Consider the following 18,699-nt stretch of genomic DNA (forward strand, 5'->3'; position numbering starts at 1 on the left):
TGCATGTCACCAGTACTTTGGAAACGCTGAGAGGGATGGGGTTGGAAGAGTTAGGGAGTTCAGGTGTACTAGTTTGTTTTAAATGCATTTTCTTCCTGCTTCCAGCTTTTAGAAACCCAAGTACACTGGACTGAAATCCCCGGCCCACTACTCTTCACTATACACAAATGGGTGTGGCTCGGTGTATAGAACACCTGCTTTTGTGAGCCCTGCAAGCCGATATTCCTGGAGTCCTCCCCTGACACTGAGTCCTCCAACGCTATAGAGCGTCTCCCAGTTGCCACATTCGTTTTGGGAATCTTCTCGCCTGCAAGCCGGCTTCGCAGACTTGAGAGGGCCCGCTGAGCATGTGTGAAGGCGACGCGCATGCTCCGTGTAGTGGGCAGGTTTACCGCAGAGCAAGCAGTGCCTTTTACTACTCTTCTCCCGCCCCCTCGCCGTGCGCGTTCTTCTCCTTTCTCACACAATCCCCAACCACGCGGTTCTCGGTGTTCACCCCGCTCTTCCCCACCCCCTCCCTTCAACCCAGGTTGGGGAATCTCCATTGACGTTCGGGTGACGCTCCAGTGCTGCCGCCGCGGGGCAGGGAGGGGGGTTCCCAGCGCTACACAGGTAACGCCGCCGCTGCCGCCATTTTGACGGAGCTGGGTACGCGGAGGGAGCCCTCGGAGACCGGGTGGGGGACGGAGGCAATATCGAACCACAGTCGCGCGGGCGGCAGTGTGAGCACCAGCCGTGCGGAGCCCTCTGAGCGGCAGCATAGTTTTCTCGTCTAAGGGGAGCAGATGCCCGCGGCGGCGATCCTCCTCTCCCAGCCGCTGAGGGCATCCTGCAGCCAGGGCAGCTGTTGCTGAAGGAGGGGCTGGGGGTTCCGCGGGTGGTGGCGGCGGCTGGCCAGCTCCAAGAACGGGATGCGCCGCTGCCCCAGTGGCTGGCAGCTCCTGCTCAAGTGCTCCTGAAGGGGCGATGCTACCGTTCTCGCCTCAGGACGAGCTCTGGAATCAAGAAATGGAGGTTTTCCGAGGCGGCGCGAGGAGCGGCGAGGTTAGTGCGGTGGCCGAGTGCTGGAGCCACTCCCCTCCTTCCCTCAGGACCCTGGCTGGAGGCTGGACAGAGAGGGTCGTGGGGCTGACGGGCGGGGAGCCCAGGCCAGCTCCCCGGAGGCTGCCGGGCGGCGAAGCACGCGCTGCCCCAACTGTGCTTTTCGCTCGGGAGACAGCGGTCTGGGGCATGGGGAGTCGGAGCCGCCTGGGCCCGGGCTCGGTCTCAGAAGGAGCTCCTGCCTCTCGGGCCACACTGGAACTGTGATATAAGTTCCTTCACTCTGAGACCTGAAGTGAGACAGGGGAACGCGCCAGGTGCTGCGCGGTGCTCAGCACATTCCTTTATCTGCTGCGCCAGGTTTGCTCTCTTGGACCACTTTCGCGGACAGGGCTGACTCCAGCTAGCTGTTGAACCCGGGCGCTTTTGGAACCTAGCGCAACAAAAACACACCTAAGTGACAGTAACTCTGGAGACATTGGCTTACAGGGATGTGTGCTCCTTGCTTAGTTTTCTAGTTTCTCCATGACATGTTGTGGGTTTTGTAACAACCCCAGTGGAGATTAACTGGCGCCCAGGTTTCTTTGTTGACATTAAGGTGGTGTTCTGGGGTCCCCTCAATTCTACCACCCTCTTCCTTCTGTTCTTCTTTCCCCAACTGGTGTTCCCGCCCGCCCCCGTCGGTCGGTAAAAGAAAACACAGTAAACCCTACCCTTACAAGATGAATCTTTGGAAGACTTTGAGGTTCAACCAGAATATTTTGGTTCTCCTCTCTTCCCGCTCTTCTGAGGTTGTTCTGGTTGGACTTAGGTCAGCTGTGCAGTGAAAACTTAGATGTGCACAGGTATTCTGTTTTTAGTGTTATTGCTGTTGTTGTTAGAAGTGGGCAACATTTAAACTCTAAAAATTAGCCTTTTGGGAAAGTCAGATCCTTTTTTTGATAACTTAATGGATGGACAGTTTAAGAGCTTAAGAGGCCACAGTAGACCTCATAAAAAGTCTGAATGCCAAACTGGCATTTTGAGGTAGGACTGGCAATCACAGACCTCCACCTCTCAAGATGCTAATTTGTGTTCAAGTACTTGCTCCATCTTTAAAAAAACATTCTTTTTTCTTTTCAGTGTTCAACTAAATTGGGGTTAAAATTCCATGCCAGGATAACATTTAATAAGAAATGTAATAGAAAAAATTCAGAAGGAGTCTAAAGTTGAATCCACTCCACTGTAGTAAATATTTTACTAGAAAACTAAGCAGTTCCAAAATGTATTTTAATATTCTACATCTCTTAAGAACAGGATAAGTGAAGAAAGTTAAATTTCTTCTTGGAATATAGGGATGTTTCATACTTGCAAGAATTTTCTAGCAAGACCATTCGGTGGGAGATGAATTTTATTCACATATGTAATTGGTTGACATATAGTTTCACGTATCTGGTATATAAAAACAGTTACATGCTTGTATATAAGGATGGGGTGAGATAGGGAGAGTCTTTTACATGCTTCCTATTTTATTATTTTTGTTAAATTTGAATGGAGAAATGTTTTGAATCATAATTACCACATAGGGTGTTTTATTATTTGCAGTATATTTTAGGTATTAGAGAGATTTAACAATGTGTCTCTCTAACTCATCAATTCAGAAAAATACTCAAATGGAAATTCTTAAATCTTGTAAAACAAATGGTGACAGTTAATGTGGTGAACATGATATTGCTGCTGCCTTCGTCTGAAACAGTTATGATCAAGGAGATTTGACTATGATGCTTCAAGTGACTTACTTAAAAATATTCTAGGTGAAAACTAAGTACTACATATGAACAGACCTGTTTAACATGTAAGAGAGGTTTTTTCTGTTATTAGTTTATAAGTTTTCTTTTCATAAGAAGGAAACAGTTTTACTGCTCAGACTATCTTTTTAAAGTTTTTTTAAAGGTTTATTTGAGAGAGAGAGAGAGCACACTTGAGCACAAGCCACAATGGGGCAGAGCGAGCAAATCTCAAGTAGATTTCCTGCTGAGCACAGAGCGGCTGGGAGCTATCTCGTGACCCAGAGATCGTGACCTGAGCCCAAACCAAGAGGCAGACGTTCAACCAACTGAGCCACCCAGGCGCCCCCTCCCAGACTTACTTTTTTTAAAAAAAATTTTAATTTCAATCCAACTCAATTAACATTTGGTGTATTATTAATTTCATAGTTAGAATTTAGTGATTCATCATTGCATATAATAGTGTACCTTACGTCAACTGCCTTCCATTTTAATTGCCCATCACCCAGTTACCCCATCCCCCTATCCGCCTCCCCTCCAGCAACCCTCAGTTTGTTTCCCATAGTTTAGAGTCTCTTATGGTTTGTCTCCCTGTGTGATTTTGTCTTATTTTACTTTCCCTTCCCCTATGTTCATTTGTTTTGTTTCTTAAATTCCATATGTGAGTGAAATCATAGATTTGTCTTTCTCCAACTGACTTTTAATTATGTCTTTGTTGATATTGGCTTTGGAAATGTTAACACTTTGGCATGAACTTTGCAGCCCCAGTCATGATAGATTTTAGGACTAAGGATGTTTTCATTGTAGAATATCTTTTTTGAAAATGTGTTGGAATCCTTAAAGAAAATGTGAGTGAGAATGTGTTAACTTTAATGTCAAAGAAAGTAATTTCCATCAGTTTTTGTGTGTGTTGAATCCTGGTAAAATTAAAGATTACGTGCACTATTAAATACTGTGGAGTCTTTTTAAGTATCTGTCTTTTACTTGTCTTGTTTCATGGGCAATTGTTAACCTCTGAAGTATCATTCAGAAGTATGAGGGTTATTTGTTTGAGACTCTGAATGTGCTTTCTCACAGTTACTGAGAGTTACATTTTTAGACCAAGACACAATAGGGAGTTAGAATGGTGCAGAGCCTTACCACTGTTTGTAAAATTGTCCTGTGGGAAATGTGTTGGAGGTTTGAAATAAGAACTAGCTTGGTTCCAGTGAGAGGTGGAAAATGGGCCTTAAAAGGGGAATATGAGTTCTTTTGGCTACTGGGAAGAAGGTTCCTGGGGGCAGAAAATAAGATAAGCAAGAGGCTTTGGCTGTAAGAGCTCTTGCAGGAACTATCTCGATTAGGTATACTAGGAATAGGGCCTTCAAAGAGCATCGCTCCACAGGAAGAAACGATTTTAGCTCTTGACTGGATTTTGTCAGGCTGAGGTAAGAGGTGTTACTTGAGATGTTACTGGGTATTGGGCATTCCTGGGTAAGGGTTATTATAAACAACAGCCTGATGTAGTAAAATAAACTTCTTATGAGTTACTGCTCTGTGCCTTACCATATACATTTGGTTGGTTGGTTCATTGCTTTTTGGTGAGAGAGTACTTGCTTCCTGAAGGAGGAATTGATTGTAGTTTTCAAATTGCATGTTAAAGCCCATCAAATTATATTGTAATTGGTACTCTTATTTGTTCATTTTTCTCCCAAATTTTTGCTTAAATTCCAATTACTTAACATTCCGTGTAATATTAGTTTCAGGTATAGAATTTAGTGATTCAGCACTTACGTGCCAACACCCTGCTCTCATGCCAAGTGCCTTCCTTAATCCCCATCAGCTATTTAACCTATTGCTCCACCCATTATCCCTCCGGTTTATTTTCAAACAGTTTATCAGTTTATTCTTAATAGTTAAGATTCTGTTTCTTGGTTTTCCTCTCCTTTTTACCCCCATATTTGTTTGTTTCTTAAATTCCACATATGAGTGAAATCATATGGTATCTGACTGATTTCACTTAGCATAATACTCTTGACTCTATCCTTGTCCTTCCAAATTCTTTTTATAGCTGATAAAATTTTTTTGGCTGATAAATATTTTTATAATGTTTAATATTTTGTAATATTTTGTACCTGAGAATATATTATAATATATCTACATATATATGTATATATATATATTATCCATTCATTATTCAGTGGATACTTGTGTTTCCATAATTTGGCTCCTGTAGATAATGCAGCTATTAAACATCAAGGTTCATGTATCGCTTTGAATTACTATTTTTGTATCCTTTGTGTAAATACCTAGTAGTGTAATTGCTGAATCGTAGGGTAGTTCTATTTTTAAGTTTTTGAGGAGCCTCCATACTGTTTTCCAGACTGGCTGCACCACTTTGCATTCCCACCACCAGTGTGAGAGGGCTCCCCTTTCTATGCAGCCTCACCAACATCTGTTGTTTCCTGTGTTGTTAATTTTAGCCATTCTGAGTGGTGTGAGGTCATTGCTCATTGTGGTTTTTGATTTGTATTTCCCTGATGATCAGTGATGTTGAGCATCTTTTCAGGGTGTCTGTTGGCCATCTCTATGTCGTCTTTGCAAAAATGTCTATTTATAAAAAAAAAAAGGCTCTTCGTGTTTTCTGCTCATTTTTTAACTGGATTATTTGTTTTTTTGGTATTTAGGTTTATAAGTTCTTTTTAAAAAATATTTTTATTTATTTATTTGACAGAGAAATCACAAGAAGGCAGAGAGGCAGGCAGAGAGAGGGGGGAAGCAGGCTTCCTGCTGAGCAGAGAGCCCAATGCAGGGGCTCTATCCCAGGACCCTGAGATCATGAACTGAGCTGAAGGCAGAGGCTTAATCCACTGAGCCACCCAGGCACCCTCAAGTTCTTTTTTATTTTTTAAAGAGTTTATTTATTTATTTTACACAGAGAGAGAGATCACAAGTAGGCGGAGAGGCAGGCAGAGAGAGAGGGGGAAACAGGATCCCTGCAGAGCAGAGAGCCTGATATGGGGCTCGATTCCAGGATCCTGAGTCCATGACCTGAGCCAAAGGCAGAGACTTAACCCACTGAGCCACCCAGGCGCCCCTATAAGTACTTTATATATTTTAGATACTAACCCTTTATCAGGTACACCATTTGCAGATATCTTCTCCCATTCCCTAGGTTGCCTTTTACTTTTGTTGCTTATTTCCTTCACTGTGTAGGAGCTTTTTATTTTGATGACATCCCAATTGTTTTTTTTTCTTTTGTTTCCCTTGCCCCAGTAGACTTATTTAAGTAAGAAGTTACTACAGCTGATGTCAAAGAGATGACTGCCTGTGTTCTCCTCTAGGATTTGAGAGGTTGCCTGCCTCACAATTAGGTCTTTAATCCATTTTGAATTTATTTTTGTATGTGGTGGAAGTAAGTGGTACAGTTTCATTCTTCTGCATGTTGCCCAGTTTTTGCAACCCCATTTGTTGAAGAGACAGTCTTTTTGACCATTAGATATTCTTCCCTGCTTTGTCAAAGATTAGTTGACTTTGTAGTTGTGGGTTCAGTTCGGGGTTTTCTATTTTGTCCCATTGATCTGTGTCTGGTTTTGTGCCAGTACCATACTGTCTTGATCCCTACAGTTTTGTCATATGACTTGAAGTCTGAAATTGTGATGCCTCCAGCTTTGCTTTCCTTTTTCAAGATTGCTTTGGCTATTCGGGGTCTTTTGGGGTTCCATACAAATTTTAGGATTGTTTATTCTCCCTTTTTGAAAAATGTTGGTATTTCAATAAAGATTATATTCAATGTGTAGATTCCTTTGCCTAGTATAGACATTTTAACAGTGTTTGTTCTTCCAACCCATGAGCATGGAATGTTTTTCCATTTCTTTATGTCCTCTTCGGTTTCTTTCATCACTGTTTCATAGTTTTCAGAGTACAGGTCTTTTGCTTCTTTTGTTAGGTTTACTCCTGGCCATCTTATGGTTTTTGGTGCAATTGTGAGTGGGGTTGATTTCTTGATTTCTCTTTCTGGTGCTTCATTACTGGTGTATAGAAATGCAACAATTTGCTGTATATTGGTTTTGTTTCCCGTGACTTCACTGAAGTCCTGTATGCATTCTAGCAATTTTTTTGTTGGAGTCTTTCAGGTTTTCTGTATAGAGTATGATGTCATCTGCAAGTAGTTAAATTTTGAATTCTTCTTTGCCAAGTGGGATGCTTTTTTATTTCTTTTTGTTGTCTGATTGCTGTGGCTAGGACTTTTAGTAACATGTTAAATAACAGTGGTAAGAGTAGACATCCCTGTCTTGTTCCTGACCATAGAGGAAGAGCTCTCAGTTGTTCATATATGACCTTTATTATGTTATGTTCCCTCTACTCTGACTTTTTTGAGGTTTTTTATCATGAATGTATGTAGTATTTTGTCAAATGCTTTTCCTGTACTATTGAAAGGATCATATGGTTCTTATTATTTCTTTTATTAATGTGGTGTCTCACATTGATTAATTTATGAGTATTGAATGATCCTTGCAGTCCAGGAATAAATCCCACTTGATTGTGGTGAATAATTCTTTTAGTGTACTATTTATTTCAATTTGCTAGTATTTTATTGAGAATTTTGCAATCATTTTCATCAAGAATATTGGCCTGGAGTTTTTAGTGGAGTCTTTGGTTTAGAAATTAGGATAATGCCAGTCTCATAGAATGAATTTGGTAGTTTTCCATCCATTTCTATTTTTTGGGATAGCTTGAGAAGAATAGGTATTGATTCTTTTAGCATTTGATAGAATATTCCTGTGAAGCCATTGAGTCCTGGATTTCTTTTTGCTGGGAGATTTTTGATGACTGATTCAATTTTTATGCTGGTTATTGGTCTGTTAATGTTTTCTATTTCTTTCTGCTTCAGTTTTGGTAGTTTATATGTCTCTTTGAAGTTAACCATTTCTTCCACATTGTCCAATTTTGGCATATAATGCTTCATAATATTCCCTTGTAATTTTTTGTCTGTCTGTGGTGTTTCTTATTATTTCTCTTCTGTCAATTGTAATTTTATTTATTTGGTTCCTTTCTCTGTTCTTTTTTATAAAGTTTGGCTAGACATTTATCAATATTACTAATTTTTAAAAAGAACTAGCTCCTGATTTCTTTGATCTGTTTTATTGTTTTCTTAGTTGCTATATCATTTATTTCTGCTCTAATTTTTATTTCCCTCCTTCTGCTTGCTTTGGGCTTCATTCATTTTTCTTTTTCTAGCTCATTCCTGTGTAAGGTTAGGTTGTCTACTTGAGATTTTTCTTCTTTTTTGTTGTAGGCCTGTATTGCTATATGCTTCCCTCTTACGGCTGTTTTTCCTGCATTCCGAAGGTTTTTGAACATTGCATTTTCATTTTCGTTTGTTTCCATGTATTGTTGTTCTTGTTTTTGTCATTGTTTTTTGATTTTCTGATTCATCCGTTCATTCTTTAGTAGCATATTTTTTTTACTTCCGTGTATTCGTTGCCTTTCCAGATATTTTCTTGTGTTTGACTTCCAGGATCATAGTGTTGTGGTCAGAGAACATGCATGGTATTATCTCAAACATTTTTTTTTTGAGGCCTGTTTTGTGACAATATGTGATCTAGTCTGTAGAATGTCCCATGTACACTTGAAGAGAATGTATATTCTGCTGTTTTAGGATGAAATGTTCTGGATATATCTGTTAAGTACATCTAGTCTAGTGTGTCTTTTAAAGCCATTGTTTCCCTGTTGATTTTCTGCTTAGATGATTTGTTTATTGATGTAAGTAGAATGTTAAAGTCTTCTACTAATATATTATTATTATCAATGAGTTCCTTTAAGTGGTTGCTACTAATTATTTTATATATTTGAGTTACTCCCATGTTTGGGGCATAAATATTTTTAATTGTTAGTTCTTTTGGTTGGATAGTCCCCTTTATTATGATATAGTGCCTTTCTTCATCTTTAGTTATAGTCTTTGCTTTAAAATCTAGTTTGTCAGGTAGAAGTATTATTACTCCAGCTTTCTTTTGACATCCATTTGCGTAATACATATTTTTCCATCTTCTTATTTTCAGTCTGCTGGTATCCTTAGATCTATAATGATTTTTTTGTAGGCAGCATATAGATGTGTCTTGTTTTTTTCATCTGTTTTAATAATTCTTTAAGGCTGGTTTAGTGGCTATGAAATCCTTTTGGTTTTGTTTGTCTGGGAAACCTTTATCTCTCCTATTGTGAATTAGAGCCTTGCTGGATAGAGTATTCTTGGTTGTAGATTCTTCCAATTCAGCACTTTGAATATAGCATGCCACTATCTTCTGGCTTCCCAAGTTTCTTTTGTGAGACCTGCAACTAGGCTTATGGGTCTTCCTTTGTATTATAGACACTGCTTTTGTTTTGCTGCTTTTAGAATTTTGTCTTTATCGAATTTTGCAAATTTAATTACACTATGTCTTGGTGTTGGCTTGTTCTTGTTGATTTTGCTGGGCGTTCTCTGTGTCTCCTGGATCTGGATATCTATTTCCTTTCCCAATTTAGGGAAGTTTTCTCTCTCTTTTTTAAAATTTAATTTTATTTTTTTCAGTGTTCCAAGATTTGTTGTTTATGCACCACACTTAGTGCTCCATGCAGCACATGCTCTCCATAATACCTACCACCAGGCTCAACCATCTGGCACCCACCTCCCCTCTAAAACCCTGTTTGTTTCTCAGAGTCCAAAGTCTCTCATGCTTCATCTCCCCCTCCGATTTTCCCCAATTTACTTTTTCTTTCTCCTAATGTCCTCCATGTTATTCCTTAATGCTCTACAAGTAAGTTAAACCATATGATAATTGACTCTCTGCTTGACTCATTTCACTCAGCATAATCTCCGCCAGTCCCGTCCATGTTGATACAAAAGTTGGTTATTCATCCTCTCTGATGGAGGCATAATACTCCATAGTATATATGGACCATATCTTCTTTGTCCATTTGTCCAAAGAAGGGCATCGTGGCTCTTTCCACAGTTTGGTGATTGTGGCCATTGCTGCTATGAACATTGGGGTACATATGGCCCTTCTTTTACAATCTGTATCTTTGGGGGTAAATATCCAGTAGTGCAATTGCAGGGTCATAGGGTAGTTTTATTTTTAATTTCTTAAGGAATGTCCACACTGTTCTCCAAAGTGGCTGCACCAACTTGCATTCCCACCAATAGTGTAAGAGGGTTCCCCTTTCTCCACATCCTGTCCAGCACTTGTTTACTGCCTTGTTGATTTTGGCCATTCTAACTGGGGGGGTAAAGTGGTATCTCAATGTGGTTTTGATTTGAATCTCCCTGATGACTAATGATGATGACCATTTTTTCATGTGTCTGTTAGCCATTTGTATGTCTTCTTTGGAGAAGTGTCTGTCCATGTCTTCGGCCCATTTTTTGATGTGATTATCTGTTTTTTGAGTATTGAGTTTGAGGAGTTCTTTATAGATCTTGGATATTAGCCCTTTGTCTGTAATGTCATTTGTGAACAACTTCTACCATTCTGTGGGTTGCCTCCTTGTTTTGTTGACTATTTCCTTTGCTGTGCAGAAGCTTTTTATTTTATTTTTTTAAAGATTTTATTTAATTATTTAACAGACAGAGATCACAAGTAGGCAGAGAGGCAGACAAGGGGGTGGGGAAGCAGGCTGCCTGCTGAACAGAGAGCCCAAGGGAGGGCTTGATCCCAGGACCCTGAGATTGTGACCTGAGCTGAAGGCAGAGGCTTAACCCACTGAGCCACCCAGGCAACCCAGAAGCTTTTTATCTTGATGAAGTCCCCAAAATTTATTTTCGCTTTTGTTTCCTTTGCCTTTTGAGAAATGTCTTGAAAGAAGTTGCTGTGGCCGATGTCAAAGAGGTTACTGCCTATGTTCTTCTTTAGGATTTTGGTAGATTCCTGTCTCATGTTGAGGTCTTTTATCCATTTTGAGTTTATCTTTGTTTATGGTGTAAGAGAGTGGTCGAGTTTCATTCTTTTACACATAGCTGTCCGATTTTCCAAGCACAGTTTATTGAAGAGACTTTTTTCCACTGTGCATTTTTTTCTGCTTTGTCGAAGATTATTTGACCATAGAGCTGAGGGTCCATATCTGGGATCACTACTCTCTTTCACTGGTCTAAGTGTCTGTTTTTGTGTTAGTACCATGCTGTCTTGGTGATCACAGCTTTGTAGTAAAGCTTGAAATCAGGCAACGTGATGCCCCCGGTTTTGTTTTTCTTTTTCAACATTTCCTTAGCAATTTGGGATCTCTTCTGATTCCATACAAATTTTAGGATTCTTTGCTCCATCACCTTGAAAAATGCTGGTGGAATTTGGTCAGGATGGCATTGAAAAAATAGATTGCTCTGGGCAGTACAGACATTTTAACAATGTTTATTCTTCTGATCCATGAACATGGAATGCTCTTCCATCTTTTTGTGTTGTCTTCAATTTCTTTCATGAGTGTTCTCTGGTTCCTTGAGTACAGATCCTTTACCTCTTTGGTTAGGTTTATTCCCAGGTATCTTATGGTTCTTGGTGCTATAGTAAATGGAATGGATTCTCTAATTTCCCTTTCTATATTTTCATTGTTAGTGTATAAGAAAGCTACTGATTTCCGTGCACTGATTTTGTATCCTGCCATAGTACTGAATTGCTGTATGAGTTCTAGTAGTTTGGGGGTGGGGTCTTTTGGGTTTTCCATATAAAGTATCATAACATCTGCAAAGAGAGAGAGTTTGACTTCTTCTTTGCCAATTTCAATACTTTTTACTTATTTTTGTTGTCTGATTGCTGTTGCTAGGACTTCTAGTATTATGTTGAACAACAGTGGTGAGAGTGAGCATCCTTGTCGTGTTCCTGATCTCAATGGAATGGCTCTCAGCTTTTCCCCATTGAGAATGATATTTGATGTGGGTTTTCCATAGATAGATTTTATGAAGTTGAGGAATGTTCCCTCTACCCCTACACTTTGAAGTGTTTTAATCAGGAACAATGTTATATCTTGTCAAATGCTTTATCTGCATCAATTGAGAGGACCATGTGGTTTTTCTCTCTTCTCTTACTGGCTCGTTCTATCACATTGATTGATTTGTGAATGCTGAACCACCCTTGCATCCCATGGATAAATCCCACCTGGTCATGGTCGATAATCTTTTTAATGTACTGTTGGATCCTATTAGCTAGGATGTTGTTGAGAATCTTGGCATCTGTATTCATCTGGGATATTGGTCTGAAATTCTCCTTTTTGGTCGGGTCTTTGCCTGGTTTGGGGATCAGGATAATGCTGGCTTCATAGAAAGAGTCTGGAAGTTTTCCTTCTGTTTCGATCTTTTGAAACAGCTTTAGGAGAATAGGTATTATTTCTTCTTTGAATTTTTGGTAGAATTCCCCAAGGAATTTGGGGAAGGTCCTGGACTCTTGTTTTTGGGGGTATTTTTGGTCACTGCTTCAATCTCGTTACTAGATATTGGTCTATTCAGGTTGTCAGTTTCTTCTGTTTCAGTCTTGGAAGTTTATAGGTTTCCAGGAATGTATCTATTTCTTCTAGGGTGCTTAACGTATTAGTGTATAGCTGTTGATAATTATTTCTGATGATTGTTTCTATTTCCATGGTGTTAGTCATGATCTCTCCCCTTTCATTCATAATGTTATTAATTTGCATCCTCTCTCTTTTCTTTTGGATTTGTTTGCCCAGTGGTTGATTGATCTTATTGATTCTTTCAAAGAACCAAGCTTCTAGTTTCGTTGATGTATTCTACTGTATCTCTAGTTTGTAACTCACTGATATCTGCTCTAATCTTGATAATTTCCCTTCTTGTGTGTGAGGTCGGCTTAATTTGTTGTTGATTTTCCAGTTTTTTAAGGTGTAAAGAGTGCTGGTGTTTTTGTGATTTTTCAGTTTTTTTTGGGTGCGGCTTGGATGGCTATGTATTTCCCCCTGCCTTTGCCGTATTCCAGAGGTTTTGTACCAGTGTGTCTTCATTCTCATTTAAGTTTAAGTTCTTCTTTGGTTTCCTTTTGACCCAAACATTCTTGCATAGGATGGTCTTTAGCTTCCAATTATTTGAATTTCTTCCATAGTTTTTCTTGTGGCTGATTTCCAGTTTTAAAGCATTGTGGTCTGAGAATATGCAGGGAATCATCTCAGTCTTTTGGTGTTGGTTGAGCCCTGATTTGTGACCCAGTATGTGGCCTATTCTGGAGAAAGTTCCATGTGCACTTGAGAAGAATGAGTATTCTATTGTTTTAGGGTGGAATGTTCTGTATATATCTCTGAGGTCCATCTGGTCCAATGTGTCATTCAATGCTTTTGTTTCTTTATTGACTTTATGCTTGGATGATGTATTACTGAGAGCAACATGTTAATATCCCCTTCAGTTAATGTACTCATATCAATGTGACTCTATTTTGATTAACAGTTGGCTTATGTAGTTGGTCGTTCCCATATTGGGGGCATAAGTATTTACAATTGTTAGATCTTTTTAGTGGATAGATGTTTTATGAATGATGTAGTTTCCTTCTGTATCTCTGGCTATAATCTTTAGCTTAAAATCTAATTTATCTGATAGGAGAATTGCTACCCCAGCTTTGTTTTTTGAGACCCGTTGGTATGGAAGTTGGTTCTCCATCCCTTCACTTTCAGTCTGGTTGTACCTTTAGGTTCCAAACCTGTCTCTTGTAGACAGCATATGGACAGGTCTTGTCATTTTATCCAAAATGCAACCCTGTGTATTTTATGGGAGGATATGGGCCATTCACATTGAGAGTGATTATTGAAAGATAAGTTTTATGGATAAGTGTTATTTGCCTGTGAAGTCTTATTTCTATAGATTGCCTCTTTAAATTTCTGTTCTATGTCACTCTTGGGTTCTTTCTTCTTTTATAGAACGCCCCCCCCCCTTATTATTTCTTGTAGTGCTGGCTTGGACCAAGTAATAGTGCCAGAACCTTGCAGGTCTTGGAAGCTCTTTATCTCTCCATCCATTCTGAATGTCAACCTTGCTGGATAAAGTATTCTTGGCTGCATGTTCTTCTCATTTAGTGCCCTGAATATGTCTTGCCTGCTCTTTCTGGCTTGCCAAGTTTCTCTGGACAGGTATGCTGTTATTCTGATGGTCCTTTCTCTGTACACCAGGAATCTCTTCCCCGTAGCTGCCCTTAGGACCTCTTGTCTAAAATTATGATTTGTGAATTTCACAATTTATTGTCTTAAGTCTTTCTAGATTTGTTGATCTTGGGGAGTGTTTTTCTGCCTCTAGGACAGGAACACTTGTTCCAATCCCCAGATTAGGGCAAATTCTTATCCAGAATTTGTTTAGTTGTATCTTCTAGTTTTCTCCCTTTCTCCATCCACTCAGGGATCCCAGTCATTCTCACATTGGAATATTTCATGGTGTCCTTTATTTCCATAATTCTGTTTTCAGGGCTTCTAAGCTGTTTTTTCCAGGCCTCCTCCTCTGATCCTTTATTTCTTTTAGTTTGTTCTACATCACTAATTTGATATTCTCCCTCGGTTACTCTAGCTGTTAGAGTATTTAGATTAGATTGGATCTCATTAATAGCATTTTTAACTTCTGCCAGATTGACTCTTACTTCTGCCCTTAGAGATTCTATGTTGTCACTAACAGTTTTCTCCAATGTAGGCATTGCCTGTTTAATTGTTACTCTGAATTCCCTTTCTGACATATTGTTTATGTCCATATCCAGTAGTTCTGATGGAGAGGGTACAGTCTCTGAGTTTTTCCTTTTTTGGGTGTGCCTCCTCCTAGTCATTTTCGTGAGAAGTGGTTGAGGGTATATATAGCTAAATATATCAACCACGATCTAGGCAAGGTGTACCGTGGAAGGATTCGGAGGAATCGGTAGTCACCACTAAGAAGGAAAAAAAGAGAATGAGAAAGGAAAACAGTGAACCCCACCAAAATGAGCCCCAAAAGTAAGATAAGGTACATAAACAAAAATGAAACAAAAAGACCAACAAAAGTAAATGACAAGAAAAAAAAAGAAGAACTTAGCAAAATGAACCTTATGTATAAGATTTATATAATACCAGAACAAAGCAAATTCACAGAAACACTGAGAGAAGAATAAGATGGGAGGGTAGTTATAAATCCTAGATATGGGCGAGGAAGGTTATTTCGGTTCTTCCTGGGTGTATTTTGTTAACTTTGTTAAAGGACTCAACTTTCCAGAGATGCAGGGAAATTAAAACTGGTTTATATATAGGGGTAGTTTTGAGTAGGGCAAAAAGGATTACCTTGAAGCCTATATATTTATGTATATTTAAAAAAAGAGAAAAAGAAACACAGGATATGTATGAAAAAAGTTCAAGTTAAAAAGTTATTATGGAATATGTTGTATTAAACCTCTAGTTATGGTAAATAGGTTAAAAACATTAAAAGAACAAGAATCGTGAGAACAAATAAAAAAAAAAGAAAAGTTGTATCTATGAAATATACAGGTTTTAGAGCAGTACTGGGAGCTTAATATATTGTTTTCCCCTGTTGTGGGTTTACAGTTTTATGGGGACCCTGTGCTATTTGTCTTCTTCTTCTTTTGGCTTCTCTTCTGAGGGAGGGGCCTGCTACATTGTTTTACCATCAATCTTGCTTAGGTTCAGTGGCCCTGCGGGCTATCAAGGGGCTGGGCTCTGTGGAAACCGGTTTTACAGGTTTTTGTTCTCTGGAGGGTTTTGTTCTTTGGCGGCTTTTTGCCACTTTTTGTAGGTTTAGTGCAAAGTCAAGTGTCTGTACCCAGACCTCCGCCTCAAAGAGAAGCCTCAGATTGTTCCCCTCTGGGTGGTCCAGAACACACAGATGAGTCTTTCTGCCATCTCTGCTGAATACTGCAACCTCCCCCAGTCGATGTGCACCCCCTGCCACCATCTCAGTGGTCACCTGAGTCCCCTGCTTGTCTCTGCACCCTTGTGCCACTAAAACCATGAGCGATACTGGTCCAGGGTTCCTGCTTTCATTGGCTGCCTTTGCCGGGACTGCTGTCTGGAGTCCAGGTTTACCCAAGGTGTGCTCAGACCCCACATTCTCGCAGGTCTCAGAAGGCTGCAGCTGAGGGACTCAGACCAGAGACAGCACTGGGTTCTCTGAGGCGCGGGCTGGGAGTACTCAGACCCCTCAGTCAGTCGCGGAAGGCTGCAGTCCTAGAGACTGCTGGCGGGCGCCCACACCAGGTTTTCTCAGGTGTGGCAGGTGTGCGCCCAGCCAGAGTGGTGGTGGAAGCAGCAGAAAGGCTTGGACTCAGAAACTAGGACCTGGAGGCTCCACTGCACTCTGTCTGGCATGTGTGGTCACCAGCAGTGACCATCCTGCAACCGTGGGCTTAGTCCCGTGCTCATGACTGCCTGATTCCACCAGTTGCCCCTTAAGATTTTTGGCTTTTTTTGAGTGCTTTTAACCAGACTCCATGTTAACGCTGGTCCCCAGTTCCCCAGTCACAGGGCACTTGTATTGGCGTATTACTTACCAATGGGTCGCTTCTGGTGGCTCCCTCCACCTTCTGTTTATCCTCCAATATCAGTCCAAGCATTCTTACTCCACTTTACCTGTCCACTGGAGTCTTCTGTCCCTGTAGAGATCCAGCAGTGTATAATCCTACATCTCAGGCTGATTTCCTGGTTGTGATGTGAGTGTTCTGGTAGATTATTAGCTCACTTCAGGGGACCGGTTGAAACAGGGCCTCCTACTTCTCTGCTGTCTTATTTCTCCTCTCCCCATGCTAGGGAGGTTTTCAGCCATTATTTCCTGAAATAAATTTCCTGTCCTTTTTTTTTTTCTTCTCTTCTTCCAGGACTCCTGTTCATGGAGTCAGAGTTCCCTAGTCTATTCCCATATTCCATAACTCTCTTTTATTCAGCTTCATTTTTTCCCTTTTCTTTTCTTTTCCTTTTTTTCCTTTCTAATCACTTATTTACTCCTTTGCTGCTTCTTTGTGTTCTCTTCATCTAGTCTGTTTCAGATCTCAGTTACTGAATTTTTCATTTCTGGCTGGTTTTTTTTTAATTTTTTTAAAAATCTCTGCAGAAGGACCTTCCTAAAGTCTGTCATCCTTTTCTCAAGCCCAGCAAGTATCCTTGTGATTGTTGTTTTAAATTCTCCATCAGGCATGTTATCTAAACATCTGTTTCACTTAGATCTTTTGCCATGACCTTATCTTGTTCTCTCATTTGGGATAAGTCTTTCCATTTGCCCCTTTGTCTGAATCTCTGTCTTGTGTGTGTTAGAAAAGCCTGTTATGTTTCCTGATCCTGAGAGTAATGTTTTTATGCAGAAGAGTTCATATTGTGTCCAGGGTCTGGTGCTTCAGGGATTGTCGCTGGTGTGTGCTGTATGTGCTCTGCTGGTGTGTTTTGGCTGCTCTTTCATTACTGTCTGCAGAGGCTCTCCTTGCCTGCAGTAGGCAGTGTTTGGTCCTTGGTCCATGTGTGTTGAGTTTTAACTAGGTGTGTTCTGGTCTGCTTGATAAATGAGTCCTAATGCTACTTCTTCTAGTAATGAAGCCTTGCAAATCTCTCTGGTTGGGAGAGGAGGTGGTACGGGCAGAGGAGGTGGTACGGGCAGGGATTTCTTCTGGAGAAGAGGCCCACTGCACTGGGATAGAGGCAAACTTGACCTTAAAGGTCTGTACCAGCAGAGTACAGGGGTGTGGAACCTGGTGTAAACAAGTTAGACCACGGGTATTGGCTCTGTGGTACAAAAGGTGGTCCTCTGTTTATGCTGAGGAGTGGTGGAAGGAAATGGTGTCATCCAGCTCCTTTGTTCCTGGAGTGGGGTCTCTGTGCTTGCTGCTTTCAGGAAATCACCCCAGGAGGAGCAAATATTCTCTCTGCTGTGTGTCCCATGTACCCCTGCAGATCACTGCCTGCATGCTGTCTGTTTTGGGGCTGTTTTACTACCTTTTTCCCCAGAAGCAGTAGATACTTTAGGTTCTATCCCAGCCAACCCTGGGGACTTTCAGAACTCCAGATTCTAGGGGGATGATGTCATCAGTAGTCTGTGTCAGCCCTATGGGCGTGTTTCATTGTGCTGGGATTGAGAGAGTCTTGACCTGCAGGTGCAGTTGTGCCAGAGCACAGGGGTGTGGGACCCAGAGTAAGCATGCTAGGTGGTTAGGGTGGGGGCCCAACTGCCCTCGGCAGGTGGCTCTGTGTTTATGCTGAGGGGTGGGAGAGGAAAATGGAGAGGCATGTCTGTGAATGCTATCTTTCATGGAGGAGCTCCTAGAAGAGCCCATAATCTCCCCAATGTATGACCCAGGCAGTTCCTCAGCTCACTCTTTCCACTCTGTCTTCCCCCAGGGTTGTTTGCCTGCCTCTTTCCAGGAGGAACATAGCATCTTCAGGGCTTTATCCTAGACTAGACTGCTGACCTTTAAAACTCCAGTCTTTAAGTCCTGCTGGTTGCAAAAACTCATGAACATCAGCTCCGCTCGTTTTTCCAGCCAGTGGCTTCAGGGAAGTGTTATCCTTATGAGTTCCACTGTGTGCTCCACCCTTTCTCTCATCTTTCTCTGGTATCATGGTTCCCTCCCCTACACAGCATCAGCAATCCATTTCTCCCATAAACCATGTCTTCTCACTTCCTATATTCTTCTTTGATGTGGCTTCTTCTCTCCCTTCCATTGTAGAGTTCTGTCATTCTTCAGGTTGTTTTTCTGGGATATTCAGAATGACCTGATAGTCATTTAGTTGTGTTCTAGGGAGGAGACAAACCTAGGGTTCTTTTACTATGCCACCATCTTCATTTTTGCAATTGGTACTTTTATATTATTTCTTTAGCCTAAACACTGCCTTTGTTTAAAAGTTAATTTTGAGAGTAATAAAGTTTGCTGATAAAAACCAGTTTGGGATTAAAGGCAAAGACTTGAAATATTTAACCAGAATGGCAAATATATGGCAGATTAGGAAAAAGGGCTAG

General features: G+C 40.8%; 1 protein-coding gene across 1 annotated transcript in view; it reads left to right on the plus strand.

Moving 5' to 3' along the window:
• Positions 1 to 473: 473 nt before the first annotated feature.
• The window catches only part of RPS6KA6 (ribosomal protein S6 kinase A6), a 187,555-nt gene continuing 169,329 nt past the window's right edge, over positions 474 to 18,699 (plus strand). Inside the window, exon 1 of the mRNA XM_082715992.1 lies at positions 474 to 1,044. Coding sequence (XP_082572118.1) covers positions 967 to 1,044 — 78 coding nt within the window. The 5' untranslated portion in view covers positions 474 to 966. The remainder of the gene's footprint in view (positions 1,045 to 18,699) is intronic.

The sequence above is a fragment of the Mustela nivalis genome (genome assembly GCF_964662115.1).
Source record: "Mustela nivalis genome assembly, chromosome: X".
NCBI lineage: Eukaryota > Metazoa > Chordata > Mammalia > Carnivora > Mustelidae > Mustela > Mustela nivalis.